Source organism: Gobio gobio, assembly GCF_949357685.1.
Source record: "Gobio gobio genome assembly, chromosome: 3".
Lineage (NCBI taxonomy): Eukaryota > Metazoa > Chordata > Actinopteri > Cypriniformes > Gobionidae > Gobio > Gobio gobio.
This window is the reverse complement of record NC_137099.1, coordinates 12,924,105-12,940,662: the sequence shown is the minus strand read 5'-3', so window position 1 is coordinate 12,940,662 and position 16,558 is coordinate 12,924,105. Positions and strand designations below refer to the sequence as shown.

General features: G+C 39.8%; 1 protein-coding gene across 2 annotated transcripts; it reads left to right on the top strand.

The window, feature by feature from the left end:
- Nucleotides 1-769: 769 nt before the first annotated feature.
- On the top strand, nt 770-9,030 carry fbxl18 (F-box and leucine-rich repeat protein 18). Of its 2 annotated transcripts, none has more exons than XM_079812514.1 (5): nt 770-821; nt 2,986-3,183; nt 5,412-6,988; nt 7,901-8,119; nt 8,230-9,030. In XM_079812514.1, exons 2-5 carry the CDS (start codon nt 3,091-3,093, stop codon nt 8,378-8,380), a joined length of 2,040 nt encoding a protein of 679 aa, XP_079668640.1. In that variant the 5' UTR covers nt 770-821; nt 2,986-3,090; the 3' UTR covers nt 8,381-9,030. The 2 variants fall into 2 exon arrangements, with proteins under 2 accessions (XP_079668640.1, XP_079668639.1); XM_079812513.1 differs by lacking the exon at nt 770-821 and adding an exon at nt 2,283-2,447.
- The last annotated feature ends 7,528 nt before the right edge of the window (nt 9,031-16,558 follow it).

The window sequence follows — 16,558 nt, the reverse complement described above, 5'->3', positions numbered from 1 at the left end:
TTTTTTTTTTTTGGTCTGACTTCAAACATATTAATTTTAAGCAGTGGCCTATGGATTTAAGTTGCACCCACACCCCCTTAAGGCATTATCTAGGTCATGACAAGTCTTTGTTTGTTTTTTTTTTTTTATTCAAGTTGCTTTAGTTCTGTCTGAAATAATCCCCAGTTTCACAGACAAGGCTTAAGCTAGTCTCGGACTGAAATGCATGTTTGAGCTATTTTAACTGAAAGCCACTTGCTCTGACATGTCTTAATTTGTCAGTGTCAATATGCACATCAGTAATTTAAAGCACATTTTATAAAAAGGTACTTAAATGTCCTAATTGAATTTAAGCCTAATCTGTTCTTAATATAAACCCTGTCTGTGAAACAGGCCTAAATATTTACAAAGGATTTAGGGAGGTTAAGCCCAAAAAATAGGCCTTTGACTTCAAGTCATGATGCAAAGGTCCCCTTTGGTAGGAAAGTACCTCATGGCCATATAAATCAATTTATCCTAAGACACAAGTGAGATCACATTTTGTAAGTTCAGAAAAAGACCCGAATATATCCTATTCATTATTTTTCTCACGTGAATAGGGTAAATTTAACCTTTAGATATCACCATGAAAATTGATTACTTGTATCAAGACAGACAAATGTATTAGTCTTTTTTTAAATTGTTTGTTAACATGGACAAACGGTGCATAATCTAATTACAGATGTGCTAATTTGCATAAATACCACAACAGATCCAAACATTGGGTACAGCTTTTAAAACATTCAGAGATTCAGTCCGTCATTAATTCAAGGTCCTCTCAACTGTCACTAGCTGTCCCTCAGGTAAGAAAATTCCTTTTGTTTTTCCTACATGGATTCTTTAATATACATTAATAAAACTTATCTGGTGATCAACTACAATTTATTGGCAACATGATGTGTGTTGAGCTGTTTTTGGTTAAACGATGTCAAGTTTAGGATTAGCGAATAGTTTCATTAGATAGCTAACACGGCTAGCAGCAGCAAATAACTTGTTAGCTGTCTTAAGATATGGACACATGGACTGTTAGTCATTACGCTGCCATGTAGGCTATGTAAATCAAGTCATTCATCAAGTAAGGGATAATGTATAGCGAGGCGGTTGTTATAGCGAATAACAACCCCTACAGGCTGATTCAAGACCCCTCCATGACTGACTGAATCTCTGAATGTTTTAAAAACGCTGTACCCAATGTTTAGATCTGTTCAGAGCCATAGAGAGAGATGTGCACAACACTCTCTCTATGGCTCTGGATCTGTTGTGGTATTTATGCAAATTAGCACATCTGTAATTAGATTATGCACCGTTTGTCCATGTTAACAAACGATTTAAAAATACTTGTAATACATTTTTTGTTTGTCTTGATATAAGTAATCAACTCAGTAATTTTCATGGTGATATCTAAAGGTTACATTTTTTACCCTATTCATGTGAGAAAAATAATGAATAGGCGTATGAATAGGATATATTTGGGTCTTTTTCTGAACTTACAAAATGTGATCTCACTTGTGTCTTAGTATCATACATTCATACATCATACATTCCCTGGATGTTTTGACTTCTAATCATGGTGACTGATGGAACTAGTTACAAAGTGTTGCTTAAAATAAAAGTGCACAAATTAGTAGGAGGTTAAGTGACTTTTGACTTCAAGTCATGATGCAAAGGTCCCCTTTGGCATGGAAGTACCTTAGGGCCATATAAATGTATTTACCATGATTAGAAGTCAAAACATCCAGGGAATGTATGATCGTTTCAAAAGGGTATTGGACAAACCACATGAACATCAAAGATTTGGACACGAGGTACAGTTATGTCTGGATAATGAAACCTGCATTGAGTGCTTATTTTTCATTGTCTCATGGATACATTACCTCAACACATGTTCATAATGTTACTTCTACTGTTAATTTCACTGACTCTGCACAACTTGAATTGCGTACATTTGAAGAAAAGCCTTTCCATACATTTTAGTAGACATACTAGTCAACCACAATTAATTTAAACCAGAGGTTTTAAATCCTGCTCCTGGGGAGCCACTGTCCTTGCCACTTCATGTCTAACGAAGAGCAGCTATTCAAGCTCTTCAGGATCGCTTGAAAACAAAAGTAGGTTGGAAAAAACGGGCTCCCTAGCAGAGTTAAAGACCTCTGATTTACATCATCATGTTACATTTGATTGTAGACATTTCGGTGTTTCAAATTTACACCACACCCGGGACCTTTTTCCTAGTTGCTTCGTACCGGAAATATGTACGTCTCCCTAAACATTCCGATTGTGTTTCCGCTATGTGTGTGCCAATTCCTACACTGCCAACCAATGGATGAATTATACATTTACTGAGATGGCAAGAATTTGTTTTTGTGTATTATCTAAGGACATATCGAAACACATTTCCCTAAAGCGGCATGGATAATCACTTTGAAACGGTAAGTTACAACAAAGGGCTGATCATTCATGCTAATAGTGATAGTTAGCTTCTGCATTTTGTTGCCTTCAAAGATACATTTACTTAGCCAACAGCAATGTTTTGAAACGATTAGGATGTATTTATTTATTTTATATTATTTGGGACACGAAGATGCAGGCTTCTCACGGGACAAATAAGCATACAGATCTCTAAAATAACGCCTTGCAAAATGTCACCATGATGACCATAGTTTCTGTTATAATATGTATTGCCGACGTTTGTACTACAGTAATATAATTTTAAATACCGTGAATTCTTACCAGGCCAGCGTAAAAAGAATGTGTAACTAGGGGCCTCAAGGCTTTCTGTCATTTTTTACATTGGTTGTGACAGTAGTGGTGACCACAGTTGCATTTTAATAACATTGGAGATATTTCAAAACTATGCATGAAGGACTTTAATATCATAATTAGCAAACAAGAACTCCCTCTCTTGTTTAAAGTAAAAACTCAACTAGTGCTATGTTTGAACGACTCTTTCTTCTCTCTGCTCTCCAGACTCTGTGCTGCTCAGATAGCATTTCCCGAACTTCTGTCACCATCTCAGACTTCTCAGATGAGATTCTGCTGAATATCCTGCGATTCATTCCAAGCCATGACCTGATGCTCAATGTGAGTCAAGTGTGCCGGAAACTCCGAACTCTCTGTCTGGACAAGAGCTTGAGAGCCCATGTACACCTGCATAAAGAATATACGGTGAGCCTAAAAAACACACACTTTCTGTCATGAACTTTAGGGTATTTCTGACAAACACACTAGTTTAATTCGGGCAGATATAAAGAGCATAATTTCCCCAAAACCACAATATTCTGTTTCTATTTGAGGTTACAGAACTTTTAAACCACCTTGTCAATTGTGTATTATAATGTTTATTAGGGGTGTAACGATATATCGTTGAACGATATATTGCAATATAAAAATGTGACGATATGTATCGTTGACGGAAACGGTATGATTCGCGATATAGAGTTGCTTTATCCTAGGCTCAACTTGCTGTAATAGGCCTATTTATAAGGTATAAGGTATAATTTTAATGGATAATAAATTCACCCAAACACAAATTTACAAATGTAGGCTACCACAAATGTAAATTCTGTCATCATGTACTCACCATCATGTCGTTTCGTTTAACTTCCAAACACAAATGAAGATATTCTTTATGAAACCGGAGGGATTTCTGTCCCTCCATTTAAAGTCTATTCCTCTCAAACTTAAAAGATCTAATAAATGTCATAAAGGCATCGTAAAATAACTAATCGAGTGGTCTAATCCAAATCCAAGTCTTCTGAAGAGACACGAACGATGGTTTATAATGAACAGATTCACAACATAACTCTAAGCGCGTACTGTAGTAAACACGGACGTTAAAATTATTGTGTGACGCGCAAAAACAACATGAGTGAGTAAATGCAGAATTAAAATTCTTGGATGAGCTAAACATTTACAGTTTGAGAATGGTCATTTTTACAGCACTCCTTAGTGAAAGCGCAAACATAATTTAAATCACCTGATCACATTTAGTTTTAATAGTATGGTTATTCAAAGCATTTTAGATGGTTCATTCTTATATGTGTGTAGTGCATTAATAGTGGTAGAGGCGGGACATAGCGAGCACCGGGAGAGAATGCTGCGTGAAAAGCGTGAGTTTCAGTGACATTATTACATTAAACGACTATATATAATGTTGAATATAATGTATAATAATGCAATGGGGGAATATTTGTGGGTCCTGATAATAGTACACTAATAATAATATTATTTTAATAATAATAAAAAAGTAAAAATAAAAAAAACTTCTTTTTTTTGGCCTTAATAAAATATCAGGATACATATCGTATCATGAGTTCAGTATCGTGATTCATATCGAATTTTGACACGAGTGTATCATTGTACCCCTATTCGATGCCTTATGAGGGTTCAACAGTAAGGATTTTTTTCACCTGGCCTGTTTCTCTTGCCATATTTACTGACCCAACACACACAAAATGTATGAATTAATAAAACATTTTTTGAATGTATATGTATCATTTTTATGGAATGTGCATCCCCCTGACAAAAACATCTCTTGTCTTCTCTGATGACGTGTGAGAAGACACGAGGTCGGGACTTTACATGCATTTTTATTTCATTTTTATTATTCAATGTATATTTATTTTTAAACTATTGAAAATATTAACTAATTTTTATATTGCTTATTATAAATTTTCACATATAATATATAATAATTTTACAATTTATTTAATCTAATGTACATGTGGGGAAAAGTTTACAAAGTAAATGTGCAATATACATAAACTTTCATTAAATTTATTTGGAAAATTATGTCAATTTCTTTCCATTAATTGGCTACCAAGACTAGTCATTTTTGACCCTGGACACAAAACCAGTCATACGAGTCGATTTAAAAAAAAGTTGAGATGTATATACCACATGAAAGCAGGATTAATAAGCTTTCCATTGATGTTCGTTAGAATAGGGCAATATTTGTCCGAGATACAACTTTTGAAAATCTGGAATCTGAGGGTGCAAAAATCTAAATATTGAGAAAATCGCCTTTAAAGTTGTCCAAGCAATGTCCTTAGCAATGCATATGACTAATAGTAATACATTTTTGATATATTTACGGTAGGACATTTACAAAATATCTTCATGGAACATGATCTTTACTTAATATCCTAATGATTTTTGGCATAAAAGAAAAATCAATAATTTTGACCCATATAATGTATTGTTGGCTTTTGCCACAAATATACCCGTGCGACTTATGACTGGTTTTGTCGTCGAGGGTCACATTTTTGTAATTTCAACAAAAACTCATCTATGTTAGCCATCTATGTCTATGTCATCTATGATAATTTCACCTATCTAACAGGATTAAAAAAGTTGACAAGCAGAATTTGTCTGAAATTGCTTCTTATTCACAGGCAAATGACGATGCTGTGAAGCAGCTCTTGAAGAATCTCTCCGGTGACATCCAGACTTTAAACCTCAGTGGCTGCTACTGGTTGGCCAGCTCTACGGTTGAGCAGGTCACTCGCTGTAAGGGTCTAGTCAGCCTGGACCTTTCAGGCTGCCGTTTGACGTCAATTCGGCTTTCGAATCTGCTGACCTCTCTTCGTTCTCTATGCTCGCTGGCATTAGATGTGGGGCCGGGGTTTGACCTCCAGCAGCTGAGTGCAGAGGGCAAGTCTGCTTTGGCACGCCTGCAGGAGCTCAAGCAGACATTGTTGACTCCCTCTTATGGGGTGGTGCCATGCTGCAGTGCCCTACGACGCCTTCACCTCTATCTAGAGGCCAGCGAGGGCTGGAGGGAAGCAGGCGGTTGCGCACAGCTGATGGTGGGCCAGAGCAGCGTCCCGCACTATCAGAACCTGCGGTGGTTCTCCGCACGCCTCGCACCCGGTGAAGTCAATCGTACTCTGTTGGCGCTCTACTTGGCTGTTTTCAGTATGAGAGTGCCTGAGGGTCTTACAGGACTGGTACTCTCTGTGCCAGGCCCCGCACCACCAAGGCCGGTTGCAATGACGGCGCTAATGGAGAGCATGGCGTCAACAGTGGGAAATACCGTTAGCGCTCTCCAGCTTCCACGTACATGGTTGGATGGTGCTATACTAGGGCGAGTCCTAACACATGGCTGCCCCGTTTACCTAAATGTCTCGCGCTGTTCATCTCCAGGGTTTAACCCTCTACATGTGCTCCTAAGTGCGGGTCGTGACCTCACACCTCTGCGGAGTCTCAACCTGCGTGGCTGTGGCCGAGGACCTCTCGCAGAGAGCTGTGGAAAGAGCGAGGAGGAGATGGACACGGAGAGTGTCAAAGCACTTACTGAATGTTGCCCGCATCTTGTTCAGCTTAATTTATCTGCCACTCACTACCACCATGCTTTTACCGCTGGGCAGGATGGACACTTGTGTGGCGCTTTAGGACGTCTTGACGCATTGTGCTCGCTGGCACTTCCGGTGTGCGCCTTGGCACAATCCTCTCCAACACCCGTGAACATTCAGGACTCTAACTCAGACCTAACACCAAGGTCACTGCTTCTCGGTCTTAGGAAGAGCAGCCGTGTGGGCGTGCCTACATATCGACCCTCAACAGAGGTCATGGGGGGTCAGTGTGAGGAGCAGCAGGACAGGGGCTTCTGCATTCAGCCACTGCTTCAAGGTTGCCCACATTTAGTGGAACTGGAGCTGATTGGCGCAGGCTTTTCCTCTGCCATGCCACGGAATGAGCCGGCCATCCGCAAGGACGCTGTCGCGTGCCCCTGGTCCTACAATGTCGGAGATGGTGAGTTAGCTGCTTTAGGAGGGATGAAATATTTGCGCAAGCTCACCCTTGCTCACTTACCGGGAGTTCTGAAGGGAACAGGATTGATCGATCTGGTCAAGGGGTGCAAGGACCTTCATTCGTTATCACTGGCGAATCTCGGATCATTAAAGACTGTGAATTACACGCACGCCCTGCTGGAGGCTCTTTCCTACTGCACACAACTCAGGGACTTAAGGTGAATGCGCACGTCACTACGCACTCCATGTACAAAATTAAGCAAGGAATGTAGACTTCTCATAGCAAAAAGAAAACATTTCACAAGCTGTGCCACAAATCCTCTCATATCAGCTCTCCAGTAGGGGGCAGCATCATACTGACAGTTTTTCTGTATGGTTAAATTATATTTTGTATTATTTCTTTACAATATTATATTTTGGTCCCTATGACAGTCATTTAGTTATTTTTCCATTGTGTATTTGGGGAAAACTATGCAGTTAGATGAATGTGGCAAAGTAATCATAAATAAAATGTGAATTGATACAAAGTATTGAGCTAAACGGTGCATACATTTTAAAACTATTAAATAAACAGTGATAGTAGAAGTTTCATTAATTTCATATGATGACACATTATGATATCTTAAGCCTTATTCAGATGTTTTTATTCAGATTTAAACATTTACAAGAGTTAGTCTGTGGTTTTATTGCTGTCTGAATTCAGAAATATATATTTTGACGAAGTAGCCAGAACTAATGTTTACCTTAAGTAAATGATTTATGTTTTGGTTGAATTTTAAAACATCATGAGAACAACCTAAACTGCAGTTATGACACTTGCACCATTATATTTTAGACTTCGCTAAACGCCATCTCTCACAATAACATTGTCCACGATTTTGTTTCTCATAATTTTATTTCGGTGTGAATGAAAAAAAGAATGGCTCCATAAGTATAAAGTAAACATGACACACAACAGTCATTGAGCTTATGTTTAGTTGACCATACATTAGTGAGTTTTAAATTGGACCCTGGCTAGAATGTGAACTATGCAGGGTTAATTAATTCATTATTTATATCATTTTTAGCACAATGTTTTATCCCTGTAACTCCTGCTTTTATTCACTTTGTGTATATGTGTCAAACTGCAGGCTGGAGCAGCCCTACTTTAATGCAAACGCCGCATTTTTTGAAGAGCTCAGTCAGTGTCACCAGCTGCGGCGTCTTTGTCTAGTTTCTCGACATGGGACTTTCCAGGCCGCCGCTGTGACGGCCTTCATGCAGAGCTGCCCTGATGTCATCATGTGCCACATGTTCATGGGAGGTACCCTGGTGGCATGTAAAACACTGCAGAAATCCCTGCTGGACAGGTTAGTTGTTTTAAAGAATCCTTAATAATAAAGATTTAACACGTGTAGCTGTTCAGGAAGTAACCTGTTGTATGTCAAAAATTCACCTGTTCGTTCTCCTCCTTCTGCAGTTTTTCAATATCTCGTCCAGCCCTTAGTGTGGTGATTTACCCTTTACTGCACGAGGACCTGGCCCATGTGATCAGAGGTATGCCACTTTGCCACCTGGACGAGATCACACTTTTCAAAAGCCGTGTCGCTGAAGAGCCCATGAAACAGTGACTGAGACAAAATGAGAAAACGGAAATCATGTGGTGGATTAACCTGGGTAATGCTTGACCCGAGCTATTTTGTGAGAAAGAAACCTATAGGAAATCTCCTTTTGATAAGTAAATATTAGCAATCTGGAGGATTCCAGGAAAACCATTTGTTTTGAGAGATCATTGAGCTAAGTGGACAATCACATCATTTTCCAATAAAGAGCTGCTATGAACAAACTCTTTACCAGGTTGAAATGTCATCTTTGCATATTCAAATTAACTCCAATTCTTAAAAATAAAGCATCCATAAATACATTTTCTGAAGTGTTGTGGAACTTGCATCACATTAAAGGCCTACATATTTTAAAAATCAAACATCCAATTTATGGTAAATGACATTATACATTTTGGCTTTATAAAATACAAAGGGAATTATACATGTTTTATCGTCAAAGTTTAGTGTATACATCTTTGATGAGTAAACACTACAGCATATGATCAGTGTCAAGAGTTCATTCCATCGGTGGGAAAAAAGGAAGTCTAAGTGGTTTTCTTAAAGTCATTAAAAAATATAATTCTCTGTAAAATCTGGGTGTATCCTCCTAGTTCTGTTTTTTTTTCTCCCTTCCTTTAATTTCTGAGAAGCAGGTCTCTCAAACGGTTCAAGGAATGAAAACAAAACATTTTTAACAGGAACATAAAATGAAATCAAGTTGAATTGTTCTGAACAGAAACACTTATTTGAAATGACCTGTAACCAGTTAACAACATTATTTTTTTAAGTCTTGTTTAATATTTTAATTTGGCAGTCAACCAATCATGAATTTAAATAGAATGACTTATGCAAACATTAATGTTGACATCCAGCATGAGTGATATATGGCCATGCTCAGCTGGCAAGTCATTTTTACCCAATGCCACCAGTCCACACTATAATGCACTGGCATTACACAATATGCTAGAGAGGCAATTAGAGTTCAAGAGTTTTACGAAGATGTCACCAATATTTAAGCTACATTTATGCAGTGTTTCCCAAAGAAAAGGTTTTGCTTACAAACCTTTGATGACAAATAAACAAGAATATTCAGGTAACAGACAGAGTACAGTTAAGAGATCCAACCCCCTTTCATTAACCAAACAGAGTGTGTTTATATTTTTTATTTTACCTTTATAAATGATCCCTTTTACAAGAGAGACCTGCTCAAGGTAGCAGCCATGCAAGCTCGCAATTAAAATACAACATGTACTTAAACACAGAAGCATTTTACATAAAACAATCACACATCTCCTTGTCACGGATTCAACCAACACACCCTCAGGTCCCTCAGCTCCACTAACTCTCCACCCATTCCCAGGCTGAATTCGAAATCGCCCCCTAAGCCCTCAATCACTATTCCCTACTTTAGTCCACTAATATAGTTCACTTGAAGGAGTGAATGAAAACAAGTGAGCAAATTCGGACAGTCGCTGTCTGTACATCTGCTGTACACTCGTTATTGCGGTGCAATGTGAGGTTGAATGAGTGCACTCAATAACCTCCACTATGGTTTCGGACACCACTACAAATGGCTGTCCCCTCAAATAGTGCCCTATTTAAGGGAATGGGGGGCGATTTTGGATTCAGCCCCAGTCACCTGAATATTAATCTGCCATACCTGTCACACCCTCATCAAGCACCACATATAAGCACCTGGGCTGAATCCGAAATCACCCCCTATACCCTCAAATAGTGTTTGAAACAAGCGGCACCCTCCCCCAGTTTTTCTAAAAGCCAATACGGAAGTGACTTAAACTGCAATTCATCGACTGGCCGCTAGAGACAGGCTCCAGAAGGGAGCAGAATATCATTGAGCCCCATGTTAAAATGCCCAACTTTACAGCAGAAAAAAAAACATATTTGCAGCCTGGTACAAATTGTGTTTTTGGTCTATAGGGCTAATTTTGTCCTTCAAGACAACTATGAGGGGGGTGAATTTTTTTATAACTCATCGTTTACATTATATAAAGCCTTAAAGTTCTGCATAATTAAGGGCGTGGCCACTTTGAGTGACAGGTGGATTGCCGTTTGTCGGCTGTCTGTTAGTCATCGCGTCACCTCAGCTCCACCCACGTCCCGCCTCTTTGCCCATTTTCTGTTATCTGGGAGTAACCCACAATGACAAGATGGCAATGGCCAGCTCGACCCTACTTCACGCTTCAAAACTGCTCTTCAGAATCCTATGGGTGACGTCACGGACACTACATTCATATTTTTTTTACAGTCTATGGTTCGAAACCATAGTGGACGTAATTGAGGGCACTCATTCAATCCCAAATTTCACCGCAATAACAAGTGTACAGCAGATGTATACTCAACGGCTGTTCAACCTCACCTTTTCATTCACTTCTTCAAGTGAACTATATTAGTGGACTAACGTAGGGAATAGTGAATGAGGGTTTAGGGGGCGATTTCGGATTCAGCCCAAGTTCACTTGCACTCATTGTTCTGTCTCGTCAGTGTCTACATGCGCACCTTTATCTGACTACTCACCGTCGTATCATTGTCTGCTTCCAGACACCCGCTACCTTGGACCAGCGCATTAAATGTTTTCTGTTTTCAGTTGAAAATGGTGTCGTGTAAGCGGCCCCTAAGTTAATAACTAATGATTTTTACAACAGAAATGAATCAAACAAAAATGTACTTAAGCTGGACAATGACTTTCTTCTGGAGCTGCTGTACAGCCAAAACAATCTTTGTTCCATTCATTTCCTATTATCACTGTATGCGGTATATAAATGAAGGTGACTTGACTTACCTTTGTGTCTCCTCACTTGTGTTGTGACCCTCCTTAGCCACATTCTTTATGATTAGGCCTACCTTAAATTCATCAGTAGTGGATTAAAATTTGTCAATACATTGTCAAAACCCAGTGTACATAAAAAGCAAACACTTAGAGGTGACCTTTAAAGTGAAACAATATTTATTTCTAAAATTAAAGTCCATCTTTATTTTGAGCTTCCTAACTAAATAGCAATATGTACTTTAAAAGAAAGCTGATCATCTGTCCATAGCCAAGTACTTGGCTGAGGACACCCTTTCAATGGATTTGCCATTGGACCTGAGAACTCTAACTGTTTTCTGCATTCAAAATCAATTTTAAACTCAATAGAATGCAACCTGAAGCTCTTGGTATATACACTGTATTGGCAAATGTTTTGGGATGTCTGCCTTTACAGGTACATGAACATTCTTAATCCGTTGGGTTTAATATGGAGTTGGCCAACCCTTTGCAGCTACAACAGCTTCAACTCTTCTGGGAAGGCTTTCCACAAGGTTTAGGAGTGTGTTAATGGGAATTTTGACCATTCTTCTTGAAGCGCAATTGCGAGGTCAGGCACTGATGTTGATGTTGAGAGTGATGATGACTCTAATTCATCCTAAAGGTGTTCTATCCATAGACCGTGAAAAAATATGGACGACGCGACTTCATTGACTTCCACTGACCAGAGTTGAAGCTTTCGTAGGCCCGCACACAGCGCTGACATCTTGGGACTGAGTCTGCGCAGTAGCGATCTCGGGACTGGAGTTGCGCAGTAGAGAGAAGGAAGTAGAGGCGCGATTATCAAAAACCCGCCCACACTCTCACAGATGCAGAACACCTTTAAAAATGTTGTGGTCATTCTATTTTCTGACATAGCTAGACCTTGAAAGGAGTATAATTGTGTTGGAAATTGTATGTAGAGAGAGTGTGGCCTACAAACTCCTTGTGAGACCTGAAGCTGGCTACTGTTGATGAATCTGCTATTCTTCAGTAATTAATCACACTTCTGACTCTTGGTCTTCTTTCCTCACTTCTGTCTTGGGTGCTAAACTGTTGTCCCCATCAGGACAAACAAGGGACATAAAAACAGTCATTGATCACCCAAGTAATCACAGTGTTAAGATTCAAGGCTTTTGAAAAAGGCGAAACTGTATGTGTAAACTGTTATGTGATGCAGCTTATTCAAGTACCTACTAAATAAAAAATACATGCATTTTTTTATGATTTTGTTAAATCATAATATCTTGCATATTCGGCCAAAGGGGTGTAGATTTATGAGCACAGCTAAACGTGTGTATTTTTAATTGAGCTAACTCTAGCTGAACTGCACTTCCACGAAAGAGAAGCAGGAAGAGTGGTTTTAGTTCTCTTTTTATTTTAGCTGAGTTATTAAAATTAAATGTTTGAGAAAGCACATTCACTATATGGAGAGGGTATATAAATGTAAGTAAAGGGAGGAAATTATAGAGGAGAAGGACGGGTGAAAACAAGGTTCTTATGAAAAACAACACATGCATGATAGAGTGGTGAGTAACAGCTAGTTTTTGACTGGATACATCTTTATCATCACATTTTATTTCAATAGCACATTTAAAATCGTTAGCTTTAATTGTATTAGTTATGCTATTTTAAGTTCTGTTTTTTATTGAGTTCAACTTTGTTTGTTAGACCCGTGTTTTGCTACCATTTTATATACATAGTACAGCAACTGTTATTTGCATAATATTTTTAATACGTTTATGGAATACACATGAGATCTGTCACATGTCCAGTCCAGAGTGGACTCCGCCTCCTGTCTCCAGTCCAGAGATTACTTTTTCTCCCGTCCAGAGTGCAGTGAAGACTCCAGCACCTCCAGGACGTCCTGTACTCCAACCCAGCTTCCTTCTCCCACCTCCTCCTATCATCTGTTCCTTATCCCCCGTCTCCGCTGCTGCCTGTCAGCCCCTCTGCTCACCCTCAGCAAACCTCGCCGTGGGTCTGCCAGTCTCCAGCTCCATCGCAGTACATGGATTCCCGCCTCCAATCTCCGCGACCAGGACTCTGCCTCGGTCCGTCGAGCCATCAGCTCCGCCTTAGCTCCTACCTCCCTCGTCTCCACCATGGCCCCTCAGTCCACCAGTTCCACCGGGCTCCCTTGTCTCGCCGGTTCCACTTCGGTCGTTTGTCGACCCACCCTCACCTTGGGACTACACTCCTCTGGCTTCGCCTCGTCCCTTCGTACCTTTGAATCCATTGGGCTTCTCACTCCCTACATCTCCACCTTGGTCCTCTGTCCACCCTGTGTCCACCACCACGGCTTTCGGGATCACCGTCTGCGTCTTGGTCGCCAGAGCCTACGACATCACTGTCCTGCCAGATCCTCAGTGTCGCCCTGGCTCGTCGGCATTCCGGCGACACCCTGGTCACCTGTTCCACCTCCATCAGTAGGCGCCATGGAGTCGTCAGCCCTTCCACCACCAGGGCTCCTCCCTCCATCGGCTCCACTATGGACATTCTATCTGGTGGCTACCCGGGTCCCATCGTCTGCTCCGCCCTGGTTTCTCCGGTCTCCTCCTTGGTTCCTCCCTCCATCAGCTCCACTCTGGTTCCTCCCTCCACCGGCTCCGCCCTGGTCCCTCCTGTACCTTCTGTCTACCCTTCACCTACTCCTTGTCCTCCACCTGAGCCCCCTCCCTCCGCAGTTGGTCCATTTACAGCGCGAGGCTGCGCCTTCCGGAGACGGGGATAAGGAACAGATGATAGGAGGAGGTGGGAGAAGGAAGCTGGGTTGGAGTACAGGATGTCCTGGAGGTGCTGGAGTCTTCACTGGACTCTGGATGTCACATATTCAGTCTGTTTTGCTTGTGTGTCACATGTTCCTATGTTCCAGTTTCCCGCCACTCGTCTGTCTCCATGGTCGCCGTCATTATGAGTTAATCTGTGTTAGCTGTGTGTATTCATCTAGTTTGTGTTCCCTATTTAAGTTCTCCTGTTTCCTTCAGTCTCTGTCCGGTCTCGTATAGAGTGTGTTGCTAACCTACCTGTATGACTCACCTGAGAATCCTTTATCGTTAAACTTCGCTTGAGAATTGTATCAGCATGTCTTCGTATCCCTGCCTGCACACACCCGTGACAAGATCAGGGTTATGGTTTATCTCAGTAAATATAAGGTTTTGAGTTAAAAGTCCAATTACACAAATTTAGTTATAATATGTCTGTCCTTAAGTCAAATCTAGTTTTTCTAATAGCAGCTGAGCTGCGTAAACAAGTCAACACAATAAAAACAGACGAGTAAGTGTCAACTATATAATGATGGAAGATTTTAACCAAAAAGTTCAATGCATGTATAATTAATGTTATTAATATTTGGTCCTTGTATTTCCATATAACTGTAAAATGAATCTTATCACATTGTCTTCATTATATGACATCCTTCTTTCTGCTTTCTCTCTGATGGTTCCACTGAAGTTCTTCAAAAATCCCAGTTTACTCTGCCTACAATTGTGAAGGGTTTAAGAACCGCAAAACACAAGGACAGTTGTATTTCTCAAGTGACATTGTTTTCAAATCCATTTATTAATTTGTTTGATTATTTTATCTGTTCATTACAGTGACTTTTCTCTGTATTGTTTACAAGTACTGCTCTTCTATTTGACACCAAAAAATTGTCCATTAGTAAGTTTTATGATTTGCATTACAAACCGAGGGTCAAGTCTTCACATTAATTATAATTTCAGTCAATTTCTGACCGTAGCATGCATTGTATTGACTTTTATTATTACAAATGTAAAATCACCAATATATAATCCACTCATACTCATCCCTAAGACCTGGTCACTCTATTTTACTTTACTTTACTTATAATAATAATAATAAATGATGTTTTGCATGGTATGTTACATATTATTTTTTAATGTACTCTACTGATATAGAGGGTATGCATGGATGTCGGACTGAGTGGCTCAACTTCCTGCAACTTGGCTGGTGCCAGTAGGGAACAGTGGGAGTAAAAAAAAACATTTAGATTAAATTAAAGGCAGTTGGACACAAAAGTGACGCTTACACTATCAACAACTCTATCTTTAGGAATTCCAAATGGCCCTTGGAGGGGGTTGAAACCAGAATGCAAATGTCTTTGTTCATTTTCAGATATCGTTGATTATTTTCATGGACTAAGGAAATTTGTTTAATTATGTATTGTAGCCATAGGGAAATATGTGGATACGTTTGTGAGCTTCTGACTCAGTACATTTCCTTAAAAGTGTTCATGATTCAGTTTCTAGACTAACAGAATCTTCCCTCATTCAATTTTTAAAGTTGACGAGTTAGGTGGAGAAATTATTAAAGAAATATCATGATACTATCTCCTGGTCCAGATGGATTCTGTAATGAACTCTATAAAACCTATAACGAACTACTATCACCTTAATTATTTATATAGGGTTTACAAACAGGCATTTATAGATCAGTCCCTGCCACACTAGTCTCGCATAGCCAGACCTTCAGACTGACGGCAGAAGATCAGGGGCCAGTTGCATAAACTTAGCCATTATGTTTAGACTGTGTCTTAAGAACTAATTTGACACACTAGCAATTAGTCAAGAGGTAATCAGTCTTACTTTTCTGATTCAAATTAGACCAATCTAACTTTTTATGTAACTGACTTTAAAATGTTAAGAACAGTCTTGAAGAAAAAAATAGACAACTAACTTTTAAGACTAGTCTAAGCTGTTTATGCAACTGGCCCCAGGACTCCATCGCAGCTTTCATTGGTCAAGTACCTTGGTAAGAAATTGAGAAGGTTAGCTAAAGGAACAGTGATCAATTGGGAGGGACGAAATAACACCACCAAACAGCGTTATTTAGTGAAACTGCTTGACATCCACAACATTGACCCGTACCATCTGACAGCTACAGAATGGACGAAAAACCCAGAAGCGATATCACCTCTCACACACCCTGACATTGTCAATTTCCTGGTTTATGGTATCAGTGCCTACACAAAGCAAGAGTTCAGAAGCATTATTTATTATAACTAAACCCATCAGCATACACACTAACCAGTCTATGAGTCAATTGGCGAAAATAATTTCAATTTTACCATGAACTTATTACAATTATATTAAACAAGCAAGCATTAGAACTATCAAAACATTAATACAAGCGGAGTGCAACCTTACCTTAGCAAGTATGACTGAGCTCTCGCAGTTTACATGTGGGTTTGTAAGTCTTGCACCCAGCCGCAGCAGAATTGTTCATAAGCTTCTAATGACTTACAGCTTCTGAACTCTTGCATTGTGTAGGCACTGATGCCATAAACCAGGTAATTGATGATGTCAGGGTGTGTGAGAGGTGATATCGCTTCTGGGTTTTTCGTCCATTCTGTAGCTGGCAGATCGTATGGGTCTATGGCAAGC

What these genes read in the sequence shown, in the direction of transcription:
- fbxl18 (XM_079812513.1), top strand. Translation starts at nt 2,427, where the DNA reads ATGGATAATCACTTTGAAACG. An exon ending in TGGATAATCACTTTGAAACG is followed by an intron (nt 2,448 to 2,985) that starts GTAAGTTACAAC and finishes TCTGCTCTCCAG; the next exon opens with ACTCTGTGCTGCTCAGATAG. An exon ending in ACACAACTCAGGGACTTAAG is followed by an intron (nt 6,989 to 7,900) that starts GTGAATGCGCAC and finishes GTCAAACTGCAG; the next exon opens with GCTGGAGCAGCCCTACTTTA.